This window comes from Leptosomus discolor, chromosome 9 (genome assembly GCF_034619465.1).
Source record: "Leptosomus discolor isolate bLepDis1 chromosome 9, bLepDis1.hap2, whole genome shotgun sequence".
Classification (NCBI taxonomy): Eukaryota; Metazoa; Chordata; class Aves; order Leptosomiformes; family Leptosomidae; genus Leptosomus; species Leptosomus discolor.
The window spans coordinates 30978145-31004750 of NC_141399.1; the positions used below are offsets into that span (position 1 = coordinate 30978145).

Below are 26606 nucleotides of genomic sequence, written 5' to 3' on the forward strand. Positions count from 1 at the left end.
TTCAAGCTTCATGCCAACAAACCACTAAGGATGACACACATCAGTCTTTCAGTCCGTCTAACACCCTTGCCAGGCAATTCACAGATTTTGAAGAAAAAGACCAATGCTGCCCAAGCAATTTAAGCTGCAACAGAGGCTAAAAGGACTCCTAAACATATATTTTAGCGCTCATGCTAGGGGCAACATCTTTCACAGAAACATATATAGAAATCACACAACAATAAAAACTGATACCTCTATGAATTCCCACCAACTCAGATGGTTGTGGGACAAGCCAATAGGGCCATGGCTTCTTCTGGCCTGTCTAGTAATGCAAAATTCCTGGAGGAAAGGAGGAGGAACACAAAGGGGAAGAGGAAGAGGCATTCATCCTGGTATACTGCAGAAAAAGATGAAAAGCTTTCCTCTTAGAACTAAATGTTTTCAGTAAGAATGTTTAATAATACCATATGCCATGGAGGAAGGAGTGACACGGCTGTTGTTGGAGAGAGACAGTATGTAGATTTATGGAGAATCTAAGAAGAGCAGCTGCTGGCTTCCAGATGACAATACAGCAGAACCAATGCTTCCAGAGTCTTCACTTAGAGCCTGCCCCTTGGAAGCTTCTCCCAGTAGATCCTGAATTCTTCAAGATTGAGCCAAACCATGCTCCCAGGAGACTCATGCTCTGGAGATAAAAGGCCCAGCACACCTCCACTTCTTTTGTTCCTCTTGAACATGCCATTAGCGCATAAATTGTTGATCTACTCACTGAAAGTGATCAGACCTAGCTAAGAGCTAGTCCCTAGCAGGAATCCAGCTCCTAGTATAAGTTCCACTGAAATGACCATCAGCTTCTGCTGGAGTTACATATGAGCACAAAGAAAACTTGAAATACAGCATGTGAGTCAATGACACCAAGTTTAGGCCCCTTCTTCTTATGGCTCATGTGGAATCTTTCATTCAACCAAATATCACTTGCCAATGATGCTAAACACCTCTAGTAGCTCAGTTGTCATCACCTTCCTAGAGGAGCTTGACATGAACAGTTCTGAGCTCAGAATTTACTCATGAACACCACAAACCCAGGCAGATGAGAGGAAATTCATTACATTTGCTAATCCAGAAGAGGTGTTATGGGATTCACTTTTCCTTCATGTTTATTGAGTTCAGCATTATGAAATCACAGCTTCTCTCAAGTCAGCCCCAGAACTGATAGGAGAATTAGACTTTGTTTTCAAAACCCAATTTTAATATTCAGTTGTATCATCACTAATACAAAAAACCTCTCCCCACAACTTACACCAGTGGTTGTGTCAGACTTAATATTTCTGGTGAGATAAGAAAGAAATGCTATTTTAATAAAATACTGTTATTTAAAAAGACTCAGATCTCCCAAAGTTGTGCATAGAACATTCATGCAAAATCTGGGGTTTGTAACAGGAGAAAGCAGTTGATTCAAATGGTCTGGGCTAACAGTGACAGCTCAGGACCTGATGCCCATCATTACAGAGTGAATAATACAAGTGATTTGTGAGGAAGGACTCCAACCTGCTCACTTTGCCATTCCTGCAGACTCAATTGTGGCAGAATCCATCCCTGAATATTTAATCTTAAAATACATCTACCAGCAGTAGCATTATTAGTCTTGGTAGATACTGGAGCTTATGCAAAAAGTAGAAAGCTTACCATGTAGAATATGAGTCAGTAACGCAAAACACATATGGAACAATAAAAGAAAATATTAAAAATTAATATTAAATATATAATTTAAAATAGTCTATTCTTATGTACACTAGATGAACAAGGTAAAGATATAGATACCTCATTAGTAATTTCATATTAGTAAACACAGCATTAGAAGAGACCATACCTTTGCTTTATCTGAAAAGGAAAACATTCCACTTATTTTTTTTCTGCTCTGCATGCATTTCATTTTCCAAAATGCAACTAGGCGTGCATTACATACAAACTTCATCCTGCTTCACTGAAGTACAGCTGTCATGAGCATTCTCTAGCACTATGCAGAAGCCTTATGGAGTGAAAGGTGTTGGGGACAAGCTGAATCTGAGTCTAAATGCCATATTTTCAGCAGAGTGCAGCTTCAGAAATGTTACTGGAAAGAACCAACTAGGAATTGATGCCGTTTAAGTAGCAAGCAACTTTGGGCAGCCAAAAAAAGGGCAGTGTGTAATGATGAGAGCTGAAACAAACAAACTTTATTTAAGAAAAAGCAGCGTCACTTTACTTCTTGTCTAGAACAATACCGTACATGGCTTATATTATACTGTCCACTAACAGGCAAGCAAAGGGGGACATGGAGTGCATCACGCTTCCTGCATCAGTTGCACTACACTGACACAGGCTGGAAAACACACAGCACGCTCTAGGGACATACATGGAAAAATAAAAATAATAGAAACAAACAGAACATGGATCCATAGTGCCACAAACCTTCTGGCTCTGTGTTCTCTTTGAGGTGCACTTGCTTCAGTGGGCAGCAGAAGATTTCGTGACACTTAGCACGAAAAGGGGACTCTTTTTTCTTTAATTCCGCAGATTGGATCGAATCTTGCCGTAACATAATGTACTCCTGTGTGCCAGGGGGAGCGTCATCCATAACTGTGGTCACCACATAACAAAATGAACTCAAGTTAGAGCTTGAGGAAAGCAATCTAGAGAATTAAATCAACTACATAATGTCAGGGTGGGGGAAAGAAAGGAGGGGAAAATATGTTTATAGGAAGGAAAATAAATTTTTAAGTGCAAAGTATCTTAGTCACAGTGGTGGAAGGGTGGGGAAAACATTTACTTTTATAAACAACGCTTCTCATAAACATCAACACTTTGTATTGTTTCATGCAGCTTTAATAAATAGTAGAATAACACGCTGCTCCAAAAAGCAACAAGATTCTCTCCTATGTCTTTGCTTTATTCTCCTATAGGACCTATATCTATTCTGCATGCAGATTAAGGAAAAAAGCAAACAAAACATGCTTTGATTGCCTAGCCATAAGCAATCTCTATGTTAACACCAGGGAGCAATCATTCCACCTCTGCAGGTAATGCAACATCAGTGTATCTATTCCCCAAAGTAAAAAGAACATGCCATTTAACAGGATATATAATTATACACAGCTCCTTAGAGCGAGGATGATAATCCAACGACATTTGACTTGATCATCATTTCTAATGGATAGAACAGTAGATGTACAAAGAGCATTAATCCTTTTGATGGTTTTCTTGTAAAACAGCAAGTAATTTTTTAAAGTTGATCTTGTAAATCAATACTGCCATTAATAATATAAATGATAAGCAGTCTGAAATGTTTTCTGAATGGAGTCAGACTATTAAACGGTAAAAAGATAAAATATATAGCACACAGAAAGCTCCAGCTACCTCAAAGTATTACATTACCAGAAAGAATTGAAACACTTTTCCACTATCTAAAAATGAAGCCTTAATAACAGAGATAGTGAGATTCCTCAGCTTACAGCTTTAAGGCACAGATCATCTCTCAAGAACAAAAATTAAATGCTTTTTCAAAAGACAGTCTCTAACCACTAGTAGTTATTTATAGCGTGATGCAGAGATATAAAACCACAGTCAAAACCAAGCCGAGATTCTCCAACCCTATGGCAAAAAAAAAAAAAAATTAAAAAAAAAATCTCTAAGTATTAGGAAAGTAAAATTCCAACAATCAAGAAAGTAACTATTGATAGGCTATTCTAAAACTACAGATGCACTAGCACTATGTAAGTTTATATGGTTCTAGAAGTGTTGGCCATTAATTCAAACAATTTATCTGTTTCCTAAATATCTGCCCATGCATAATCATTTTAAAAAACGGAGTTTTAAACATGGATCCCCTCAAACAAATATTACCCTCTTACATTTTTATGCAGAGTCATATCTAGGTGATAAATAAGTGATTCAACTTGATAGGCTATCTTTTCACAGTGGGCAGTCACCTTCTTTCAAGACCTCATTAATCCACAGGAGACACTCTGCACCTTGGCTGTTGTTGCTTCATTAGACTACAGGCAGCGTCAGTAACACACACTAATAATCCATGTAAAGTGTCATTAAAAGGGACGCATGAGCTAATAAGAAAGCATAAGTGGTCCAAAAAAGTGCAGCGGGTCAATGGAGCACAAGGTCTGGGTTGCTGTATAATTGCTCCCTTAACAATACTAGTTTCACTTTGGCTTGTTTGAAGGGTACATATGTGTTTGTGAAACATACTGACAGCTCTGAGAGTGAAGGGCAACCGCTGGGAGTAATTACTAAGAGTCAACATCCAAGATAAGCCAAAGACCAACAAGCCCCAATGGGTCACTCCTTCAAAAAGATACCACGCAGAAGCTGCTGTCGCAGGTGTCCGCTGTGTGCAGCACCACTGACGTCAACAGTGCAGGAGCCCTACGGCACATCCCTCTGACATTTACAGGGATAAAGGATAACATGCACTGTGAAACATGAATAACTAGCAGAGGAAATGTACAGCTGCCTTCTGTCAGCAAGCTGGCTGATCCACAGCAGAGCATACCCTGCTGTCAAAACCTCAGCTTTGGGCAAAAGGCATGACCTTGGGCTGACCCTCTGAGAGGCAGAGTCCTTCCTGAGAAGTTGTGTTTGGCTGCAGGAGCTCAGAGAATTACCCAGAAGGTTCAATGCTGTGTGGTGCTGGACTGCCACTTTAGCGAAAAAAAAAGGCTAGCAGCTGCTAAACAGGGTCTGCAGGTGAGAAGGAGCTACTGGTGATTACCCACAGGTACGGCATAAGGACCTATTCCTCTAGTCACAAACCTGTTCGGTACTGTGCTATGATTTCTCAGCTTCTGTAAGCTTGAAGGGCTCATGCAGCATTTGAAACCCAACTCCATGGACCAGGTGATCATTGAGGTCCCTTCCAATGAGGTATTCTATAATTGAATGATTCCATTCATCAAGTGTTTGGCAAATAGTTGCTTGACATCATTAGGTAAGTCCACCTCTATCTCAGGCAAGCTCACTAAGGCCAGTCACCTGTATGCTGATCTCACACAGATTTAGTTAAATGTGAATAAGCCACAAAGAGAACCACACCTTCTAAGTGAAGAACAGGCTGAAATCAACAAAAGCACATTGGATTACTAGAATCAAGGAGATGAGGTGCAAATGAGTCTTGGTTTTGAGGACCATCATAGCACTGACATCTGGAGCAAATCCTAGGAACCACAGCTCTAATAAAGCCTTAATCCTGGAATGATGTATGGATAACTTAATTGATGTCAGTGTTCTGAAGGGAACAGCTAAAACCTTTTCTTAACATGATGAATGGCCTCAAGTCAGGCTGAGAATTTATTACAAAACGAGAAGCAGCCCCTGACCCCAATGCCTCCCTTTCCCTGCTATGATGACAGCCAGACACCCTCATGGAGCCACTGAAATCACAGCTACAGGACCTCAATTATGGGTCCCAAGAACCAATTCACAAGCAAGTTTCAATGACACAGAATCTAATGTAAAAAGCCTTAAAAACCTGATGTCCATTTTTGATGACTAAAAATAATCAGTGCACAACCATGAAAGGATCATTATTAAACAATTGTGAACAAGGACTTTGGAAAAGAAAGAAATATCACCAGGAATCTGCTATGATTTTGCTAATGGGATTAAAACTGCACTTCTGAAAGAATCACACATACACCAGAGCAGAAGAGAAACGGTAAATTTTAAGGAATGAACAAAAATCCAAACCAGTATTTACTTACTCTGCTACATGGAGCAGAGGACGTTGGTTTTACTCAGTTGTTCCCTCCATTATAGATTCTGCTAATTGCAGGACCTAGGATACGCTTACACTCCTCTGTGTAATGCACAAGCTAGCTTTAAATCACCCAACTTAGGTAGTAATCACAAGCACCAAGCTCAACATGGGCAGCAGAAGACCCATGAGAAGCGTGGCAGATGTCCAGCTCACTCTGTCACATGGATGCTGTTCTCAAGAGTGATTAGAAATCCTCGCTGAGGCACATCTACATCTCCTTGGCTGCCCTCCTGAAGGCAGATGCGTAGTCACCCTGCCAGCCTACAGTATTCAGCTATGCCTCTGTTATACTTCAGCAGCTGCTCACCCTAACGTACTCCCCACCCTCATGCATAAAACACCTGTGGTCTACATTTCCATCTTCCCATGAGTAAAATAGGGACAAGATTTCATACATCACGGACCCAGGTCATTAAGATACTAGTAACGAACTTGTTTGTCATCTTCCAACTGAGAATATACAAATACTTCATAGCTTTAAAAAAAAAAAAAATAAATAATCATTTTCTTCCCCCCACCCTCCCCTCGTAATTTGGAGACCGAAAACACAGCAACTGTGTATACATGAGAGGAATTTGCTTAGCAGTTAGCACTGCTGCAGTAACTATTATGTTTCCTACATCAAAACATTCAACTGGCTAAATATCACCCTGTAGCATATTCCTTAGTTTTAAAAAGCAATAATAATTACAATAATAAAAACTTACTGTCAACACGCCAACAAGAAAACAATTCCTTCTTACTATAAGCCTTACTGAGAGAGAGGAATGTGATCTTTAGGAGGATTGCTGGCACCAGGATGTTTTTCAAGATAAATTCAAACATGTTTACTTTATACAAACACACCAGCTAAACACTCTGCTGGTTTGTGTCTGTTTTTTACATTCAACTGCATTTCAGTTCCATCTAGAATTGCCAGAAACCATAACATCAAACCTGTCCATAGGCCTTGGCTCAGGTTCCAACTGAATAATCTCTGATGTAATTACCGTTTAATAAAGCTGTAAGGAAACATCTTTTTTTGCCCCCTCGTTTTACATGCAGATGCTTCACCTCTGCTAGCTAAAAGCTGTAGCAACCATAGGATAAATATGTATTAATATACAGGCAAAAGAAATCCTCATGTTCTTGTTAGACTGTTGTTCTTGTATGCATAATATTTAACACAAAAATTTTATACTTCTGTGGATCCATTCCCTCCTTGGATGACCTTTCAGGTCATGACCTGAAACATTAATTTCCTCCCTCCTCCTTCAGTTCCCTTACTTTTCTTAGTCTAGTTAGTTTTACATGCTGTGAGCCCCAGGATACTTACATTTGCAATAAATTAGTTTTTCTGGCATTTCGGAAGGACTAAAGTCATAGCTCTACACTAGATCTTCAAGCCACAAAGAGCATTAGAGTGCCTTTTATATCATGCATCCACAAAGTGAAGAAAATCCCCTCTCTTTGGCACAAAGGAGCAAGTTTTAAAGAAAATATTCCCCCAATATGACTCTCTTTTGAAAAATAAGAGCAGCAGCACATGCCTCACCACTGTAGCCTGTAGGCTGCTGTGAAACAAAATGGCGATGCTCCCTGAGCACCTCCTTCATCCTCTGCCTCCTCCACCCATAAAAAGGCAAGAAAGATCAGAGTGAAGGTGCCCAGGCCCTGAGGCTGTTTAGTGTCATGTAGGAAATGTTTTTTAACATTAGGATATCAAGTTGCTTTCAGCTCCTTAAAGGAACATATCCAAAAAAACCCTCTCCAAAATAACTTGCTTCAAGTGATTGCCTGCAGGACAAGGAATGGGTAGAAAAGTGGGCTACTTTTCTGTAATAATACATTCCCAGTTGAAGCAGCTGATGGAAAGCTCTCAGGTATACATGCAATAACAATGCTCTTTGCTTCTTTTCATTGCTGCTTTGTTTTCTCCCTAATTTATTCCAGTTGAAGGTGTGATTTTTGCTAGCCACCTGAACAACATAATGAACTCAGGGCACAAAAATACTTACAAGCTAATTAAAAAATAAAATTCTGTTCTGGGGTTCTCAAGACCTCTTAATGGCAACACAGCCTATCCATACCATTTGCCTATCCAGCTTTGCCAAAAGCCCAACAAAGTATTCTTACCAAAACCAGCCCTGGTATTTGCATGTCACCCAGAAACCTTACTTTCAGCTTGCATCTGTGTCCTCACAACTTTGAAGTCTGGTTGATTCTGACTTGCGGTTTTCACAATGAAGATAGGTATCACAGGAAACACAAGCAGCCAAATTCTCTAATTTTTACTCACAACAAGCCATTTCTGGAGTTCTTCCTTCTGCCCCACTCCTTTCTTCCCAGTACCCCACCAAAACCAGGCACCACACTAGAAATACACCAGCTCATTGAAAGTTAAAAACCAAACCAGCAGAAATACCTTGTGGAAGACACAAATTTTACCTTGAGTTTCTTTAGATGGTATTTCAAACTTAAAAATATTTGAAATGAACTCTCATTACATCTGAAGGCTGCTGCTGGATGGGGTCCATAACAGATGACAGCTGGCCAGCAACAAGGTGGCACAACTCATTCACTCTTCTTATTGGGAAACAGTACCTGGTCTTTTGTTCTCAAACCAGTACTATAAATTTCCTCTATGACAACTATTTCTCCATACTTACTTTTGAACTGATATTAATATGACAGTTTTATGATATGCATGAATAGAGCATAAATTTTGAGATGGGCAATAGCTGTCTCTAAGAGTTCAGACACTTACAGTTTTGGGGAGGGAAATTCCTTATCCAATAGAGGACTTCTACTACTCAAACTAATCATTTTTCAAACTGCTGATCTAAATTAGATTGCAGTTGGTTATAAGGACTTGAGGCTTTTGAGATTCAAAGGATATGGTCTAAGAGCTCTTTTCTGTGTCTGGTGGGAGAGGGAGGATGAAGTCCTATTTATGGCATAAATGGCCCAGGAATATTTAATATTCACCATTGATGTCCAAGTAATAATCCTTACGGTAAAGCCAACAACCTAGCTCCTGCTGTGATTGCTATCACAGAGATTCCCAAACACTTACACAGGCAGCAGCAGCCTGGACCTCAGCATTCACCCAGCTCCTGGGGAAGGTTCCCAATCCCACATTGAATATTGATTTTGTTTGTTGCATCATTTTTTGTTACCCCAGCAGCAGCCACAGCCAAACACACCAGCCTGAATCTCATCCAAACAACCCCAAACTGCTGAAGTCACAGCAGAGGCTGCAGCATAAGCACCCCCAAAGACTGCGAAATCCTAAACCTACTTGGGGGCCTCATTCCTAGATGGAAATGAAGCAGCAAACAGAAATCCCCTCTGCAAAAGGCTGTAGGATGAGATGGAGTGCCACAGTCCTACTCCCAGGGCTTGGTCAAGCACATGCAAAGCAGAACATCCAATCTGGCTCATCAAATGCAACACCATCCCCCTCAATAATGTAGAAACAAACTCCACTTAAATCTGTTCCAGTTCATCCACAGGTGGATTTCTCCTCTTCAAGACAGCACTCCTCCTTGCTTTAGTGGGATCATTGGTAGTCATTGCACAGTCCCTTCCTATATGCTCAATAATATCCTTATTAGAGAACCAGGAACAAAGTGAGCCAAAATAACGTGGTTAAAACCTGCTTTAGGCAAATCATTTAATTCTGGATTAATTCTTAAGGTTTGCACAACCCTGCCTTCACCCCCCCTAATCAAAGAAATTCATTGATGATTCTACATAGTGCTTTTTATTTTCTGATTTGAAACTACCTTCCATTGTGAAATAGCTCCATTTTTAAAACAAGCAACTATTGTCTTGCAGTCAAAATTGAAAGCCTGCAGCCATTTTGAACATGTTTCTTTCCATATGTGTAGGAATTTCTAAATTTTTTGACCTGTTGAAAAATTCTGAAATATGCTGTCTTTTGGGTCAACTACACAGAATCATTTTTTCAATCTTCCAAAAATATTTGCACAGAACACTCCCCCTTGACCTAAAAGAGTAATTGGATTAACTGCTAGCAGTAACAGGCTGTTATCCTCTAAAAAGACTAGCCAAGATAACGCTGCATTTAGATCCTTGCGCATAATAGACAATGACATCCAACATCAAAAATTTGTTGATAAATTCTGCTAAGAATGAATCTTCTCTTTCCCCTGTGGAAAGGGCACTAACATTTCTGCACATAGCCTTATTTCCTAGCTATTCTCGGCACCCATCTACTACCAAACATCCTTTGATTAACTCTAATCTGGCCGCTATTCAGTGATACAGCTGCCCATAACCATGATCTTGCTGTTCCCACATGCAAGAGCGTGGTTTGGGAGAACTGCGGTTTCCTTTTCAGATGCTGCTAGGCAGTACTGTTAGCCTTCTGCATCTGAGCTGTGATAAAGAGATGCTCCTGCTCATCAAGGGCTAAGCAACATCCACAATTTACTCTCCATTGAGCAGACTCACTGCCTTTCTCTTCCCAGCCACCAGGATCTGTGGTCTTCCTATACAAGACAAGTGCCCACTCTTATTTAACTCTGCAGCTCAGTTCACCACTTTGCCATGCTTGCCACTGAATGAATAAATATTGCTTCCCTGCCTACTCTGAGTGGCTTTCTGCTTTTCCCATCCTCTAAAATAAACGCAAGCTGGCTGCTTTCCAAACAGGTGGGTTGCTCCATGCACCACAGCAGACATGATAGTAATTTACAGTGTACTATTCATTTTTCTGGAGTGTGCGTATCAAGAGCAACAGGCACACAGACCAGCGCATGGCAGAGCTGTAAGCAAGCACACCAGAGTGTTATCAGGGACACTTCATTAAGAAGTAGGTGCTGGCTCAAGGGAGGATACTGAAATGGCAGGACCTGCTTGGCCAGCTTCAGCAGAGAACCTGTCCAAATTGCACAGCCAACAAAAGATGTTGCAACTTTAGATCAAGTTCTGGCTGCCACCTAATGCACCAGCACACAGTTTGTGGATCAACCATTCCTCTTTCTGCTCCAAAGATGCAAGGAAGGGAACCTTGTGGATGTCAGGAGGAGATGGAAGGCAACCCCGAATGGAAATGAGAGCTTGCTCACACCCCTCACTCATCCCTATCTATCACAGAACTCACTCTGACTAGCTCAATGCAGAGAGTATCTCTGAGTCACACAATGTTCAACAGTGAACTATGTTTCCCTCCATTGAGAAAGTTTGGGAGAAAAAGCAAGGAATGTCACAGTTTCTAAGAGAATATCGTTCCAGTGTGGTGAAAATCAGACAAGCAGAGGAGGAGGTGGCAAGAGAACTGCTAGAAAGGTCCAGGGATGAGTGGGAAGCTAGCAGTTTTTGAGAGCGCTTTGGAAACCTATAGTTCATTACTCAGGAAATACTAGAATGCTCTTGTGCAACATAACTTTAATAAGAATTTATTAATCTAGCCCTATCTCATGCTAGGAGAATAGTTTCAAATGACAGAGGAAGTCAAGAAAAGTGGGAATGCCTGTAGCTTTTTTCTTCCTATTTATAGAGCATCTGTTGACAACAGCAGGGCTACAACAGGAGACAAACTTCCCTAGCATTTGGGAGAAAAATAAAACAAAACCACAAAGAACGAACTAACAGAAATTGGAATAATATTGGAAGAGCAAAGCAAGGAATAGTAGCATGCAAAAGGCAACAAAATCAAATACAAGACTGCATCCTTCCTGGAAATCTGAAAGAAGTATCAGCCATACCTCTTGGGAACAAGAGTTGAGCAGCAGTACAATAGTCTAAGGCTTTGTTTCAGAGACTCTCCACTGCTGCTGCTCTTGGGCATTTTGCTTAGAAGAAGAGGACAATAACAGAAGCACCATTCATGAAAGGACAGGTGACACCTCCCAATTATTTGCCTCATTTACCGGGGATTAACAAAAGGAAGGAGGCAAGAAATGGAGTGTTTTAAAATTCAAACTCATTACAGAAAGAGCTGTTCTGAGAAATGGCCTCAGAGGAAATCTTTCAAAGCAAGGCACAGAAAATTAATCATCAGGAGCAAACAACCTCAGTGTGCCACGGAGAGGTGCACAGTGTGTTCCCATGGCCCTGGGAAGAGGCAGACCCCTGTATGCTGCTTTGGTTCTGCAGCACTACCCAAAGGGGCGAGTGTCTCTGGCCAGAGCTATGTACCCAGCTGCTCGATGAACAGCAGAAAAATCCTCTCAGAAAAGAAAAAAAAAAAAAAAATCTAATTTAACCTGAAATTAACATTCCTCTTCATTTTAAGGGTGGAAGTTATTTTAAACAGGTTAAAGATTAAGCTTCTACAAATTGGGTCTCTGTACTACACACATGTACACAAACCATTTCATTCTTAATATCATCAAATGAAAGGCTGCAACATTTTCTCATGTTCTTTTCTTGGACTAAAGCTTTAGTTAAATTCATCTCCATCCAGAAGTGATTTCTGCAACCCTGAAATTTTTTCAAGCAAGTTCCAGCACCCTGAAAAACACTATTCAACTGTAGTCTCAATGGAGTCATTCACATGATCAAGAGAAACCTCTGCCCACACTGTCATTTCTATTTACCAGCATGGTATCTACTGCAGAAGCCACTGCTGGAACAGCTCTCCCCAGCCAGCAACTCTCAAACACCCAGGTTGCCAACACTGTGACTGATTAATGCACCTCAAATAATTTGATAATTAGCCAGTTTCCCCATGGCCCATGAAGTGTTAAGTCATTAAATCCACTTGAACAGCATATCGATTGACAATGATGTGCAAAAATTCTCACAATACTGCATTTCCCTCTGCCTTCCTGAAATAAAGACCACATTTCAGAAGCCTTCACTTGACACAGGTTTAGCAATTGTACTTGAAAATGTTTTTTTCCCACTTATCTAAATCCCTTTGGACATTACATAAATCCATGTGCAATTATGCTATCACTGTTACACAGTGTAGCTACAATGCACTTGCTGCATATACACAGAGGGGTTTCACTTTTCACTGTTAATCAATTTAATCAGCACTGAGCCAAATTAGCAGAAGATTAAACTACCTGTTTTCCTGTTACTGTCCGCCTTAATGATCGTGCTTGTAGAGCCCAGCTACATGTTCTGTATACCATTCTATACCCAACAACTTTCTTCTGTACCGTATCATGGTACTTCCACGTGTGGGCAGCACATCCGCCACGTACCAGCAGCCTAACTACACCAGAATTACAGTAATTTTCACGAAGCGTGACTTTAGAAGTTATATTATTACTTTATGTTTGAAGTGGTATCTTTCTATTCATTGAGACAGCTGCTAGACCATATGAAAGACAAGGCGAGAGAGATGATCAGTGCTGGGTCACAGACAGCAGGAAGGGTTTCGCTACCTTGCTGTGAACAGCAACCGTGCAGCGACCTGGCTAATGACACTGACCTGACAGACCAGGGAGCATGCGAGGAGGACTTTCACTGCCCTTTTATTCCAGCTTGAAGAGATACAAGCTCACAGCAGAAATTGGAACTAACTTCACCTCAGCAAGCGTGAAGCTACCAGCTCCTCCCTCTCCAAATGGACTCTGCAGGGGGATGTTCTAGGTGGATCTAGGATCTTCTTCTCCCTGCCCTGCGGGTGGGCAGTGGAGGAACAAGACCTTCTTGGCTCTCCAAAACAGAGAAGCCAACCTCCCCCATGTATGCGCAGCCTGGTGGTAGTACCAAGACAGGCTGCATAAGCACAACTTTACAAGATTTTCCTGTTCCTCCCACTGTTTTAAGCTGCCTTCACTCAGATAGGAGCACCAATGCCGCTGAATTCACTGAGCAGGCATGTATGCAGGGAGGGAAGATAAACCAAGAAACCTGCCACTGGTGTTGCTTAGAGTACATTCACAATGATGCCTGCATGCCCCCAGGTGCATTGACATGGCTATGCACACAACCTGGAACACAAAAGTGCTGGCATTCTACAGTGAAGCCTGATCCAAAAGGAATTTCAATGCTATGTGTTTGCATACTAGCAAAAAAGAGTTAAAACTGAATGAGGTACTGTGATTAAGCCAAACTGTAAATAACTCAGATGAGTGACTCTGGCCTAGCAGATTGCTGGTCTGCTCAGAACAGTCCAGCCAAGGCCAACATATCTTGCAGTTGTTCATGACTGAGTGACACATTGTCATCAATGGGAAGGGCATTGTGACAAGGTCGTAGGAAAGAGATTTTAAATCTTTTACAAACCAGCACACATTTCCACACAACTTAGCATGAAATTCAAATGTTGCTACAGGTGATCTCCATGCCCGGGTGGCTGCTGCTCCCTGAGCTTGCACAACTACCATCCACTACCAGCCACGGGAGGTGGCTTTGCAGCAGGAACTTCTACAATGCACATAAACGTGCACTCATAAATGCTCAGGATGCAATACACTATTTGGAATTAACTTTTCCAGAAATCAAAAGGCAAAATGATCAAATAAGGCTGTCCTGTTAAAGCAGAAATAACAGTGGAGTTTATTGCCTTTATATATTTTTTTACACTACATTGCGTAATATGCTCACATTAGTGTTCAGCACTATAAATGACATAAAAAATAACCCAAGGCAGCAAGCATAGCAGAGCTCTAAGAAAAAAATCATCACATTTCACATTCCAGTGCACGAAGTGAATAGTGCAGTCCTCTAGCTTATAGCAGTATATCAAAGTTAGCAAAGACAAATGTCTTTCTCGGAAAAAAGATATTGTTTCAATACTGAGCTATAAATTAACTTCTAGTGTTTAGGATGTAGTAAGTGGTCTTTATTTTAGTAGAAGAAAAAGCCACTGACTTCAAACTAAGTAAGGACATTGCGTACTGCAGATTGAAGTTGGGGAGCTGCCTTTGGGCATACCACAATCACATTTTGTACTGCTTTGAAATCATCCATATTAGAGACAAGTCATTATTTCACGTCACTATCATATTTATGCCTACCGGGCCTTTACATAGCTCAACATAAATTAAAACATTTATTCTGGAAGCTGGTTCAAAAACTTTAAAACATGGAGAAGAGTTTTTGTTGCTGTAAACGTTTGGAACTTGTAGATTCATACCAGCTCCAGTTAAAGAAAAAAAAAAAATCAAGAAAAGCTTCAGAGCAATTTGCAGTAGCTCAGTATTTGGCCCGTACAACCGTCAAAACACGTGCTTGAGTACGTAGGTCCTGCAAACACTCATTACTGAGCATTGAGATGCTTTGGACATCAGTTCAGTTTTGCAAACTGTGCGCTCAGCAGTATTTGCACAGTTCCTAATCACCAGTGGTAGGAGTCTTTCTATTGCTCCTTGCCCTGTATGCCCTATAAGCACTTACAGTATTTTTGCTATTAGACCCCACAACTTCATTTGCAGCTTAAACGACTGCTAAAGAACACAAATTTTTATAAGGTTCTCGCAGAATTCATTTAAGAAATGCCTTTTCAGGTTGAAAACAAACCCACCTTTCCTTTTATTTTTAAATCTACTAATCTGTAACTTCCACCTTACCAATGTACTCCGCTCCTGAACTGAAATCCTAAACAGATTTTTGCAAAACTTTATTAGCATTTTAGTCGCCCTTTAACTATTCATTTCACATCAGACACACAACTGACACAGGCTAACGTGGTCACTGTCACATGCACCAGCTTGCCACCACACTAAGGAGAAGAGGATAAAGGCTGCAGATAACAGACATGCTATCCCACACCACCACCCCCCCCCCACAAGCACCTATCTGCAATAGATCCTGCTTCTCACTGCCTTGATCTTCTGGGTTCAATCCTACATGAAGCCCTCTCTGGAAGGAAGAAGACAGTGACTCTGAGCTGCTTCTCCTTGTCCTCAGCTGTCATGCAGATGTGGGATTGAGGCCTTCCTGGGTGTCTGTGGCTCTCCAGGCTGCTAAACACAATGATCAGAGATGACTCGCTGTCACTCTCACATATATTAAATGTTTCTGTCAATTTTCTGACTCGAATTATTGCTGTAATCGTTGTGTCTCATAGCTGAGGAGATGCCACTAGGGCTGAGTCAACCACCAGAGAGCTCCCACAGCTGTGCTGGGCCAGGCTGCTCGTGATGCTGGGGCTCAGACACTGTCCTTACCCTTCAGAAGTCATTCTCTCCCATCAGGTAAGACAATGAGAGCACGCCTCCCTTGGCCACATCTGACAGATCTGCACTGAAGTTTCTCTCCAGGAATGCTTTGCATATCATATATTAATAGAGTTTGACTAACAGCTTTAGCTTCACATCATGTCTAGACAAAGTGTCCTGCTGCAGGCAGTTGCCTGGAAGGGCACTTGAAATAGCTGGGGATGAAAGAGCCAGAAACTGTGTGGAGAGCTGACATGTATGTTCACTGCATCTCATTTATTTATTTTCAGAAAAGCGAAAACAAGGGGAATCTAAAGTTTTAGGCAGAAAGAGGCCAAAGCCCCAATATCCATTCCTTTCAGTAGATGTCCATCACCCAACCACCTAGAACAATGGAAATAGCCAGAAGACAAGAAGTGAAGTAATTAAAAGTTCCACAGAAGCTTTTTGAGGGTAAAAACGTAAACAGACACAAATTGCATAAACAAGGTGTTTAACCAAATGCTTTCCAGTGCCGAATTTCTCCTGAGCCAGCTCTCTCCTGAGCCCCAGTGTACTCAGCAATATCCAACTACACCTCGGTTGCACTCTGACAATACAACTTTTACCCAAGCATTAACCAAAACTCCTTAGCACCACATACTCCATGCAGCAAAGGGACTGTCGACACAGAACACAAAAGCACCTCAATTGCAAAGTCACAGTAAACTGATGCTAGAAACAAAGAATGGATGGTAAAGTATTTATAGCCCATCACAGAGTCTCTACTTCTCAGCAACTACAGGAGTTTACTTGCCCTTGCCATGTTTCTTAGGGGAACGCTGCATCTAGATACAAAATTGCACCACTGCTTTCCTTCATTTAAATGATCAATTTAAACTGAATGCATTTAACTCCCTTTCAGTGCCTTTTATTATCCTCTAACATGCTGTGGCACAATTACAGCTTTAAATATTTACTTGACATTATCTTGCATCTACCAAATGCATTCTGATATTCCCAAGTAAGTCCTATGCAGGATTCAGTCATCCAGTGGCCTTCACACAGTTGCAATGGATCCCATTTATTTTACCACTGCAATTCTCTCTGATTCAGGCCTGCAAAGTCTAAGGAGTTTTCTGATGATTATGTTATGACAGATGAGATTTGTGGAAACCAGACTAATTTCTAAGTTTCTATAGAAGCCTTTTTTTCCTCCATTAGCATTTCCCAGTTTCTATGTTATTCAAACCCTTATAAAGCCTGGCTATTATTCTGTTAGTGCTGTCAGTTTGTATGCATCTTTTCAGTTTGTTCTCTTTCTTATTGTTAATTAACTATTTCATACTGCAGATTCCATTTTTAAGATAAGGTGCTGTTGTCACAATAGGCTGTAAGTGAATCATTATAACTATAATGCATTCATAAATAACACATTACAAGACTTAAAATATTTTTTTTTTTTTTTTTACAGCTGTTGCAACCCAATTGGCCTACATGTAATAGAAATTGTGCACCCATGAAATTAAGCTGAATAAAAAAATAATTTTCAAAGGCTTAGTTCTCTGAAAAAGTTATTGCCTCCAATTCTTTTTGGTCAATGTTATTTTATTTTTGATCCTAAAATAGAAGTTAGAACACTAAAATAAATAAAAATGGCAGCCTCTGGGTACGGAGCTGAAGTAATGAACGGCAACCAAATTCCCCTGAAGGCCAGACAATCACAGTGGTGGGAAGAAGAGAGGAATGGGAAGGAGGCAGGAGAAAACACAAATATCTGCTAATGAACCTGTGGCAGGATAACACAATTCTCAGACAAGTCTTCAGTAAAACTTTTCCAAGTCAACTTCTCCATTAATTTCTTCAGAGGGGTTCACAGTCTCTTTCCTGGGGATTGGGTTAGTGTTTCAGAGATCCAAGAGGCAGCCCTTAAGCCTGGAGCTCCAGGAGACTAGAGATACCTGTATGTCTGGCAGCTCCTCAAGTTCTAGAGTCCACCCCAGTTTCTGCATATTTTGCAGCGGCTCTGCAAACCCAGTGTGGGCACAGCCAGTGCCCAGGGAGAAGCAATGGGCAACAGCCCTTGACCATGTCTTCTCCTCCCCAGAGGCAAGGTCAGGTAAGAGGAAAGGGACCACAGGAAAGGTTTTCTCCCTCTTCTGTACAGGGCAAGGGCAGAAAGGTCTGCATGGATCTGAGACCCTAATCTCACGAGTTGGAAGGCAGTGAGAGGCTGGCAGGATGACACACAGAATTTATCCTCATGGCTACAGCAACACACCCACACTGGAAACTTGCAACTTAAAGGGCCTCAAAAGCAATGAGACATCTTCAGGATAAGAATTAAGAAGCAGGGTCCTGACCATCAACGATCTCCACACGTTTTTAGAACATGGAGGGTACAATACCAAGCGTGGTTCACCACTAATTGCATCTCCACATTCCTCCCTCCTGGAAGAGACAGTAAATTCAACTGTGCTTTGATAACACCAAGCCTTTTGCAATTAATTCATCTGTGCTCTCAAAGAACCCGCTGACAACAGAGAGCTCTGTGCAGATGTCCAATGTGCTGTACTGACATTTGCAAAGGCTACCACAGTGCCCATGGCTGTGCTCTTCCCTCTGCCTTTGCTCAGGTTTTCATGCCCATAGATAACACACAATTGCTCACCTCCTTCTGGTAATCACCCCCCATTCCGCTCAGGACAGCGGCCTAATGAGCAACAGTAACAAACAAAACGCTACTCCATTGTAAGCTTCAGTTGGGTTTTCACAGTCCCATAAGAGGCAACAGGACTTTAATTTGATCTCAAAGCCCATATGTAAGTTAAGGAAATTTAACTGATTAAAATCACAAAAAAGGCCAGACACCTCTGGTGCAGAACAGCCAGGAACTGGGTGCCCTGCAGTGCCAGACTGACCAGCACAAAGAGTCTGCACTCCTCCCTTCCAAGGATTCAACAGGGATGCTCCAGCACAAAGACAAGAGAACATTTTAAATGTTTCTACCACCCTTTCTGCTCCAATCAACTTGAAAGGACTAAAGAGTACCCTTGCTTTTCCCACACTCCCTTTGCCACTACTTCTCCATTTCACATATGCTGCTGTGGGAATCACCTTGCCGTATGCCCGACAGCACATGCTGCAGGCATACTCTGCTCCACGCAGACAACAACTTTGCCAGTTTCTATAAAAGTAAAAATTCAAAAGCACACTTTTTCCCCCAAGTTGAAATAATTAGACAAGTTCACATTTTTTGGCTGACCCAACTTCATGTTTAGTCAAACACTCTGTAAAATGTCTCTGATTTCTCCTGAATGGCCTTTAAAACACTGGCAGTTCAGTCTGCTTAGTCAGCACTACACAGAGAAAGCTATTAAAAACTGAGCCTTAATAACTAATCTCTCATAGCCACTCATGTCTATCCCACAGAGCAGTAACATGACATGTCGGAGTTGTTCTCAGCGCTGACTGCAGTACGGACAACGTTTAAATTTCCTTCATACCTAAACTAGCAAGACTTCAATTTTATTTTTGGCTCACTCTTTATCACAGGGCTAGCAAGTCCTGGTCAGATAAGGCTTTTGCAGACTATCCACGGCTAAATCACCTAAATGTACACCTCCAACTCCTAGCATTTTGCTGTTGTTGCTTCTGGCATATGGAGAGTTTAGATGAAAACGATGAAATACTGTGTAAAAACTATTCCAGAAAAAGATGAATATTTATGGGTTGTACACAGAAACCTGACTGGCAAGTGCAAGCTTTAGGTAGAGATAAAAGGAGTGACAGAAGAATAACTTTTATTCATGCAGTCTACATTTAATGAATGCATCAACATTTGCAGATGGTTAGGGCTAACCTAAGTGCTTTGTTGTTCCTGTTTCAATTCCAAAGGGTTTGGACTTTATTTATTCTTTTTCTTCTTTTTTTCCTCCCCCCATGGTTGCAACTAAATATAATTTTTGGCTTTGCAAAGGCCTATTTCCATTTATAGAATCCAGATGACAGACTATTTTCCTAGCTGAGGCATCCGCCTCCTTGACAGAGGGAGAGATAATCACGTTGGGTGAAACGGGCTCGGCGTCTGTGACAAGCTTAAGATGTCAGAAATGAGAGCATCACATCTTGTCCCTCTGGATATTTTTTTCTTGAGAAATTTAGCCACATCTCATGTGAAACGCAGCCAGCTTGCAGTGCTACTCTGCCGTCAGCAACAAAGAGGGGGAGGAGGGAGGGGACTGTTTCACTTCTGAGGCTGCCACAGTTTCTATTTAATTGCTTGCTTATTTATTTAATTATGGCAGCAACAAGAACTTCTGGTCAAGCTGCCAGCATGCTTTCCCTGAAACAACTCACTGCTCTGAAGTGACTTTTGATGGACAATCCTCCTTCCCTCCTGGATCTCCACCTGGAGTGGCCAAAGCAGAGAGCAGCCCCATCCTCTGCATCCCCAACAAGAAGCAGTGAGATGTCACAGCTGACTGAAGCCACCTTGCCCCAAGGCAGCAGAGGCAGGAGGCCCAGGACACAAAGGGCTTGCAAGGGGACTGAGGCTGAAGAAGCATCTCCAGGTGGACTGAATGCTCAGATCTGAACAAATGTGCCTCCATGGCACATGTCCCTGCCTTCCGAATCAGCACTAACCTACAGCATTTCCCCTGCTCCACACTGATCAACTCCTGCTTTTTAAATCATAGATCAAATGTTCTGCAGTCACAGTTCAAATTAGTCAGATCAAGGTGCTACTTTTTCTTTTGAGACAGGCCATTTGATGTTGCAAAATGCCACCAAATAAACCCTTCTGAAAGCAGATTCCTCCTCACTCTCACAACTAACTACTTCTTGCCAGATGCTGATGTAAATGCTCAAAAATCATGGAAGATTTCCATTCACCTTCAGTGGAATACACAAGAACAAGGGGGCTTTTTGAATTCAAGAATAATATTAATCCATAAGTGATTGCTTGATGCAGGTAACTGTTGTATAAATATTTTAACTAATGTTCAGCAGGGAATTTTTTTTCCCAAGGAAGAATGTTTTCCTTGAATTGATTTTTAAGCTACTGTTTTGTAATGACTTACACTATATCATGGTAAGTCTTCCCTCAGCCTGTCTTAACAGAAGTGCAAGTACTCTCTTCACAAAGCTCAGTGCTAACGAGACGAAGAAAAGGTTTTTTCTTCCCCCAACATTATTTTCTAACTCAGAAATCGGCCCCGACTCAGAAAAAATGAAAAAAAGTGTCATAGAAAATAATCCTGCTGAAACTATAAAACGTTCCTTGAATCCAACACTTTCATCCCATTCCCTTCACAGCAAAAATATCAAAGTCAAGAAAAGCCAGTACATAAAAGATATACAAGGTGACACTAAAAGAGTTTCTGCAAGTCATACATACTCTTTGACAAATATGAGCTCTGGTCCAATACAGCTACTCAAAGACTGTACAGTAACCAACTAACAGGCAAAAGTATTCCTTTTAAAACACTTACATCAGGCAACTTGGGCTAGCAGACCAACAGTGCCACAGACAGCAGACAGCTATTGTTTGACAAGCTATAGTCTATTTACTTTACTGCAAGGTCATATTTATCTTGTAAATGCTACCACAGCAGATGAAATTCCATCTGAATTGACTGAAGCTAAGTTAATAGCCCCCCACCCCTCCCTGGCTACACCTTTCCCACTCTCCAGTGGTCATGTCCCTGAAGAAACCCAAAAGGATCAAGGTGTCAGCAGAGGAGAACAGAAGCAACAGCAGCAGGTTTTGGAGAAAAACAAGATGATGCTGAAAATCAGTTTCTTTTTGCCAGAGCTACCTAAATAATTCAAAACTCTAGACTCTTCACCAGTCTTTTCCTACTATAGTCACAACTGTTTCCCCTGAAGGAATCCTTCTCACTACTCCTGCTTTATTTTGGGACCAACATTTTTGTCCTGTACTATGGATCCTGTAACATAACAGACTCTCACAACATTTGCCTTGTTCTGACACTTAACTAGCAGCTTCTGCAGGAAGAGCAGACTGCTGTACTGCCTACCACAGAGATTTCTATAAACAATGTATTTTAATCTCCTCGAGTGTTCAGTGCAATATTTTAGAGGTTAATTTTCGCTCTGCATAGTACTAGTGGTCTATATTCACCAATTTAATTACAACCTTGTCAACACATTATAGCTAAAGGAAAAGGTCCAAAATCTATCCTTGGAAACACACATTCAGCTGTTACTCCAGTCCTCCTCCCTCAGTCCAAGGGGATTTAAGTCCAAAGCTCTATAGTTGCGAAGATGAAGATGTGAAATATGTTTGAAAGATGTGCCAATCATTTTTCATACCCTCTTCATCATTCAGCAAAGAATGACAGATGAGCAATCTAGTAGAGGCCTTTGCAGTTTCTAGTCCTTCTCTGTGATATAGCTTCATAAGCTCTGCTGTATCGTCTTCTACCTCATCCATTTGGCTTAGGCCAAATTTATTCACTGTAAAGCGCGAATTATGCACAGCATGTAATCAATGGGGGGACCTTTGCTGTGAAACACTGAGGCACCAACATGGCCAAGTACTAAAACATGCAGACTGCATGCATAAATACAGTCATATCCATAAACATATTTATATATACTCTTTTTTTAAGATAGATGGATAGGTAGGTATCTTCGAACACTATAGCTACTTAACGAAGATAAACATCAGGACTAAGAATATGGTCAGATCTTCCAGTTGTCTTTGAAGACAATGCAGACATGGTGGATTCATCTTCATTCTACCATGCAGTTGTAGTGTAGGCACCTAGGAATAACTTTTGCATGAAAGAGGGGTTTGTGTGCTTGCTTTTTACTTGAAAGAGGTTATTATTTGAATCTTGAGACTTCCAGACAGCCACAACCACCACCAAATATTCACAGACCTGTACAAGCAAATGCACACACACACGAAGCAGGTTGTGTTTGACAGGTGGTATTGGAAAAGATTTCAAACATGCCCTTGCCATATCACTAATGTCAGGGAAAGTGACCAGAGTAAGGACAGCGTAAAAAGTAATTTTTGGTATATGCATCCTACTGGATTTTATATTTTGCTTTTTACTTTTAACAGTCGAAACTGTAGAACATGACCCACCTTTTTTAAATTTATAAAAGGACTCCAAAAAGAGGGAAGTTCCATGTGTAAACTTCTGTGGTAGGATAGCTTCTCATTCGCAATATATTCAATAAAATCAGTTCAAAACCATTCAGTACAGTTCAGCACATAGCAGAAAGCTGTATTTAGGATTATCTTGAATGACAAGTGGGAAACACTCTTCAAGAAAAGCTGAAAAATAATAAAGGAAAGCAAACTGGCAAAAGAAGAGGCAAAATGATTGGACACCAAGGGCAGAAAAACTGCAAAGACAAACTTTCCAGTTTATACATAGCATATGAAAGTGGTTCTGCAGCTGCTTGGGTTGGCATATATTACACAACAATAGGGTGTCCAGGAAGTCCCACTGAGATGCTACATTCCCATGGAAACAATCCCTTGTGCTATGTGGGAACTCCTCTACAAACTACAGTAGAGCTTTTAATCTCAATTTCTTCTCTCATTATCACAGTTAGAATATTTGGCCCCACAAGACGGAACAATTTTATTATTACTATTAAAATACAAAAATAACAAAAATTAAACCAGACAACAGTAACCCTATATCCATCCTCCAGACAAGTCTAAATGAAAACCAGTTTTGATGAAGCTACTTAAATATTGTTCCTTTCAAATCATTTCAGCATGCATCACTGGTTATTCTAACTATGACAGGTCACTTAATTTACATTAAGTGCCATTTCAAAACAGCCTCCCACCACTGAGACAGCCACATTCATAGATGACATCTGTGGTGGTGTGTGTGTAATTTTAGGAAATTTTCTTGGCCTGGTTCTCAGCTACTTTCAGGTTACACAGCGAGCGTCTCTTCAGGTTTCAACTGGTTATCAAAGGAGGGCCCACGTCCACCCTCCCCGCATGCGGGTGCACACTGCCAGAAGGCAGAAGGTGTCAAGGGAAGGGTGGTACAAGAGGACAGGAGTTCTACACTTTGTCTCTCCACCTTCCCTCCCAAAAGTGCTCTTCTCCTCAGGAACCCTATCACTAAACACCCTTCACATTACTCTGACCTGAAGGGAATGGACAAAAAAGCAACCTTCCAAATCATGCTAGATTTCAGGGTGCAAGGACTTTTTTTTTCTAAGAGAGGCAGGCAGAACAAATATGTATTGCATAAACATAGTGAAGCGCAAAGGCTTGCTACAAGTCAGAAAGCAGAGATGTGTATAGCTGTACCTACAGGGAGCCTAGTGAAACGTGACAAAATGTTACACGGGAAGTGGCGGAGCGTTGATTTGAAATGTTTGAGCGGTATCTGCTTACAAGAGCTTGGAAAGCTCTGCATGCACTTACTGGACAGAAACAGTCCTAAAAGATGATTCACCACCCATTTTGCTCTTCAAACATATCACAGCCATCCCTCCTCCCATTCCACTACATTCCCTCTGTCTAGTGCCATGGGAAGGGAGCTGATGGCTATGTCAAAACCTTGGGACTCCCTGATGGTTCTCAAGGCTCACAAGACTAAGCATTCACCCTCCTTATTGCAATGAAACCAACACACACAGTCTGGAAGGGAAGCTGTGATCAAGTCTAAATTATCAGAGGACTGGGGAACTGGTATGCACCACAGTACATAGCTTAAATGCAGGTGCCTTTGGTCCAATTACTTGAGGCTTAACCTGATAGTTAGGAAGGATGCTTCTTTCCCACTCCTTTTCATCTGCTAACAATTTCACAATTAAAACAGAGATCATGAAAATATTGATAAGCCACAACTATCTTGCCCACTGCACAGTCAGGAACAGATCGGTAATCTGTTTCCCAAGTATATTTGCATACTGTTTTTTGCATAGACTGATCACCCAGGTGAATGGCAAGTTTTAATAACTATCAGCACGTTTCAGCATGGAACTCAACCCATGATGTAGTTCAGACGCTAAGATCTGTGCTGGAGACTCACTCCCTGAATATCATGAAAACCCTGCAAAGCAATTACAGAAGCAAATAAATTATTAAGAGAAAGAAGTGACAGCTCTGGGAATTGATGCAGATCCTGGTGTGAATCTAGGTTGTTACTGACAGAAAGTTATTGTTCAGTAGGTGATTAGTAATGCATAAGAAGTAAGAGTTTGGTCCTGTTTTGAATACACCCCTTTCCAGCCCCAGAATGAATGAACAACACAAGTTACTTTCAGGGTTTTGGTGGCTGTTCATTCCTTCAGTCTGCTTCAGACAAACAACCAAGCCCAGCTACCTCTGCCCTTACTCTCACTCAGAAGTTGACTTTCCAGCACCCATCCTCTCAGTTGCTTCGATGCCAGATGTAGTTTCCTCCCCTACCCCCAAGGAGCACCGCCACCATCTTCTCCCCACCTCCAGCACCACTTCATGGGCTGCACTTCCTGGAAACACAGCCTGGCAGCAAGCAAAGCAGAACAGGCCTTGCACCCACATGCTCCTTCCTTAAATTGGTTTTCAGTTCTCTCACATATGAGTAAAACTAAAACTTGCAAACTTCTACTGCTGTCCTTGGCACTCTTGACATCTATGTATTTTTTTTGTTTTATTTTTCTCTTTTCACTCTTCTTTTCTGCATCTGACACAGGACTTGTCAGAAAGGACGTAAGTGGGAGAAAGCACCTGACAGAAGATGAATTGAAACATTCAATGTAAACTTCTACAGGAAAGCAAAGTTTCCAGCCCAAGATCCCTTGTCTTTTCAAAATATATTTTTTTCTAATTGAAGTCTTTCCAAGAAAACAGACACTAGCCACAAAGCATTTGCTTAGTTGCCAACCTAGGATGTTCTGGAGCAGAACAATAGACAGAGGAAGAGATCGCAGAAGAGGGGAAACATTTTTTGAACAGCTGTGAATCTATGTCAGTTCCCTGCAAAACCACTAGAAATCTTTCCATCTAATGTAAAAGGCCTGGCCTGTGCTCCCGGACCGCAAACCAACGTGGGCCTTTCTTTCACTCGGTAATTTGCTGCCGCTCAAGATCTGCTACCTCTCTCTCCCACTCGTACGTGTTATCAAATAAAACAGCTCATGGAAGGGCAGATATGATAGTCTGTCAAGATGTAAAGAGGTTGTTATGAAAATTTATGTTACAGTGATCAACGGCTCTCTCTGGCCCTACGAGAGATTGTTTCATCAGCAACAGTATCAGCCTTTGGGGGGGAAATATCTTTGCTAATGTTCAAGTGTGGACAGGATGGAATAATCCAGGAAAGCTGTTTGTGTTGGGAAGTTCACAGTGCTCCTGCAGCTAATAAGAAGCTTGTGTTACAGTTTATTATGTAAGTTGAATCTTTAATACAATGTATCAGCTAACAAAAATGAGACCAAAGACTTTGAGATGAAAATTCTGCATGTTTCCTCTCTTCAAACATTAATGACATAATTGAACTTAGACACTCAACTTAACCTGAATACTCTTGAGATGTCACATCTATACCGGAGCCCCAAACAGACAAGTATACTTCCAATTAATAATTTGTATGTAAAAGTTAATATATATACATAGGTATGCATATATCCACACATACCTCAATCTCTGCAATACTTGTACATCTTTCTGGTGCCTTTCTTTTGGTGCTGTGTCATCTCCTCTATCACCTTCACATACTCTGTTTCAAAACTTGTACAGTTTCTCGCATTTCTTATCCTTCTCTTCC

At 41.2% G+C, this 26606-nt stretch overlaps 1 protein-coding gene across 1 annotated transcript in view; it reads right to left on the minus strand.

Moving 5' to 3' along the window:
- Positions 1–26606, minus strand: part of FGF13 (fibroblast growth factor 13) — a 254323-nt gene that overhangs the window by 112997 nt on the left and 114720 nt on the right. The window contains exon 2 of the mRNA XM_086469797.1: positions 2434–2601. Coding sequence (XP_086325923.1) covers positions 2434–2601 — 168 coding nt within the window. The remainder of the gene's footprint in view (positions 1–2433; positions 2602–26606) is intronic.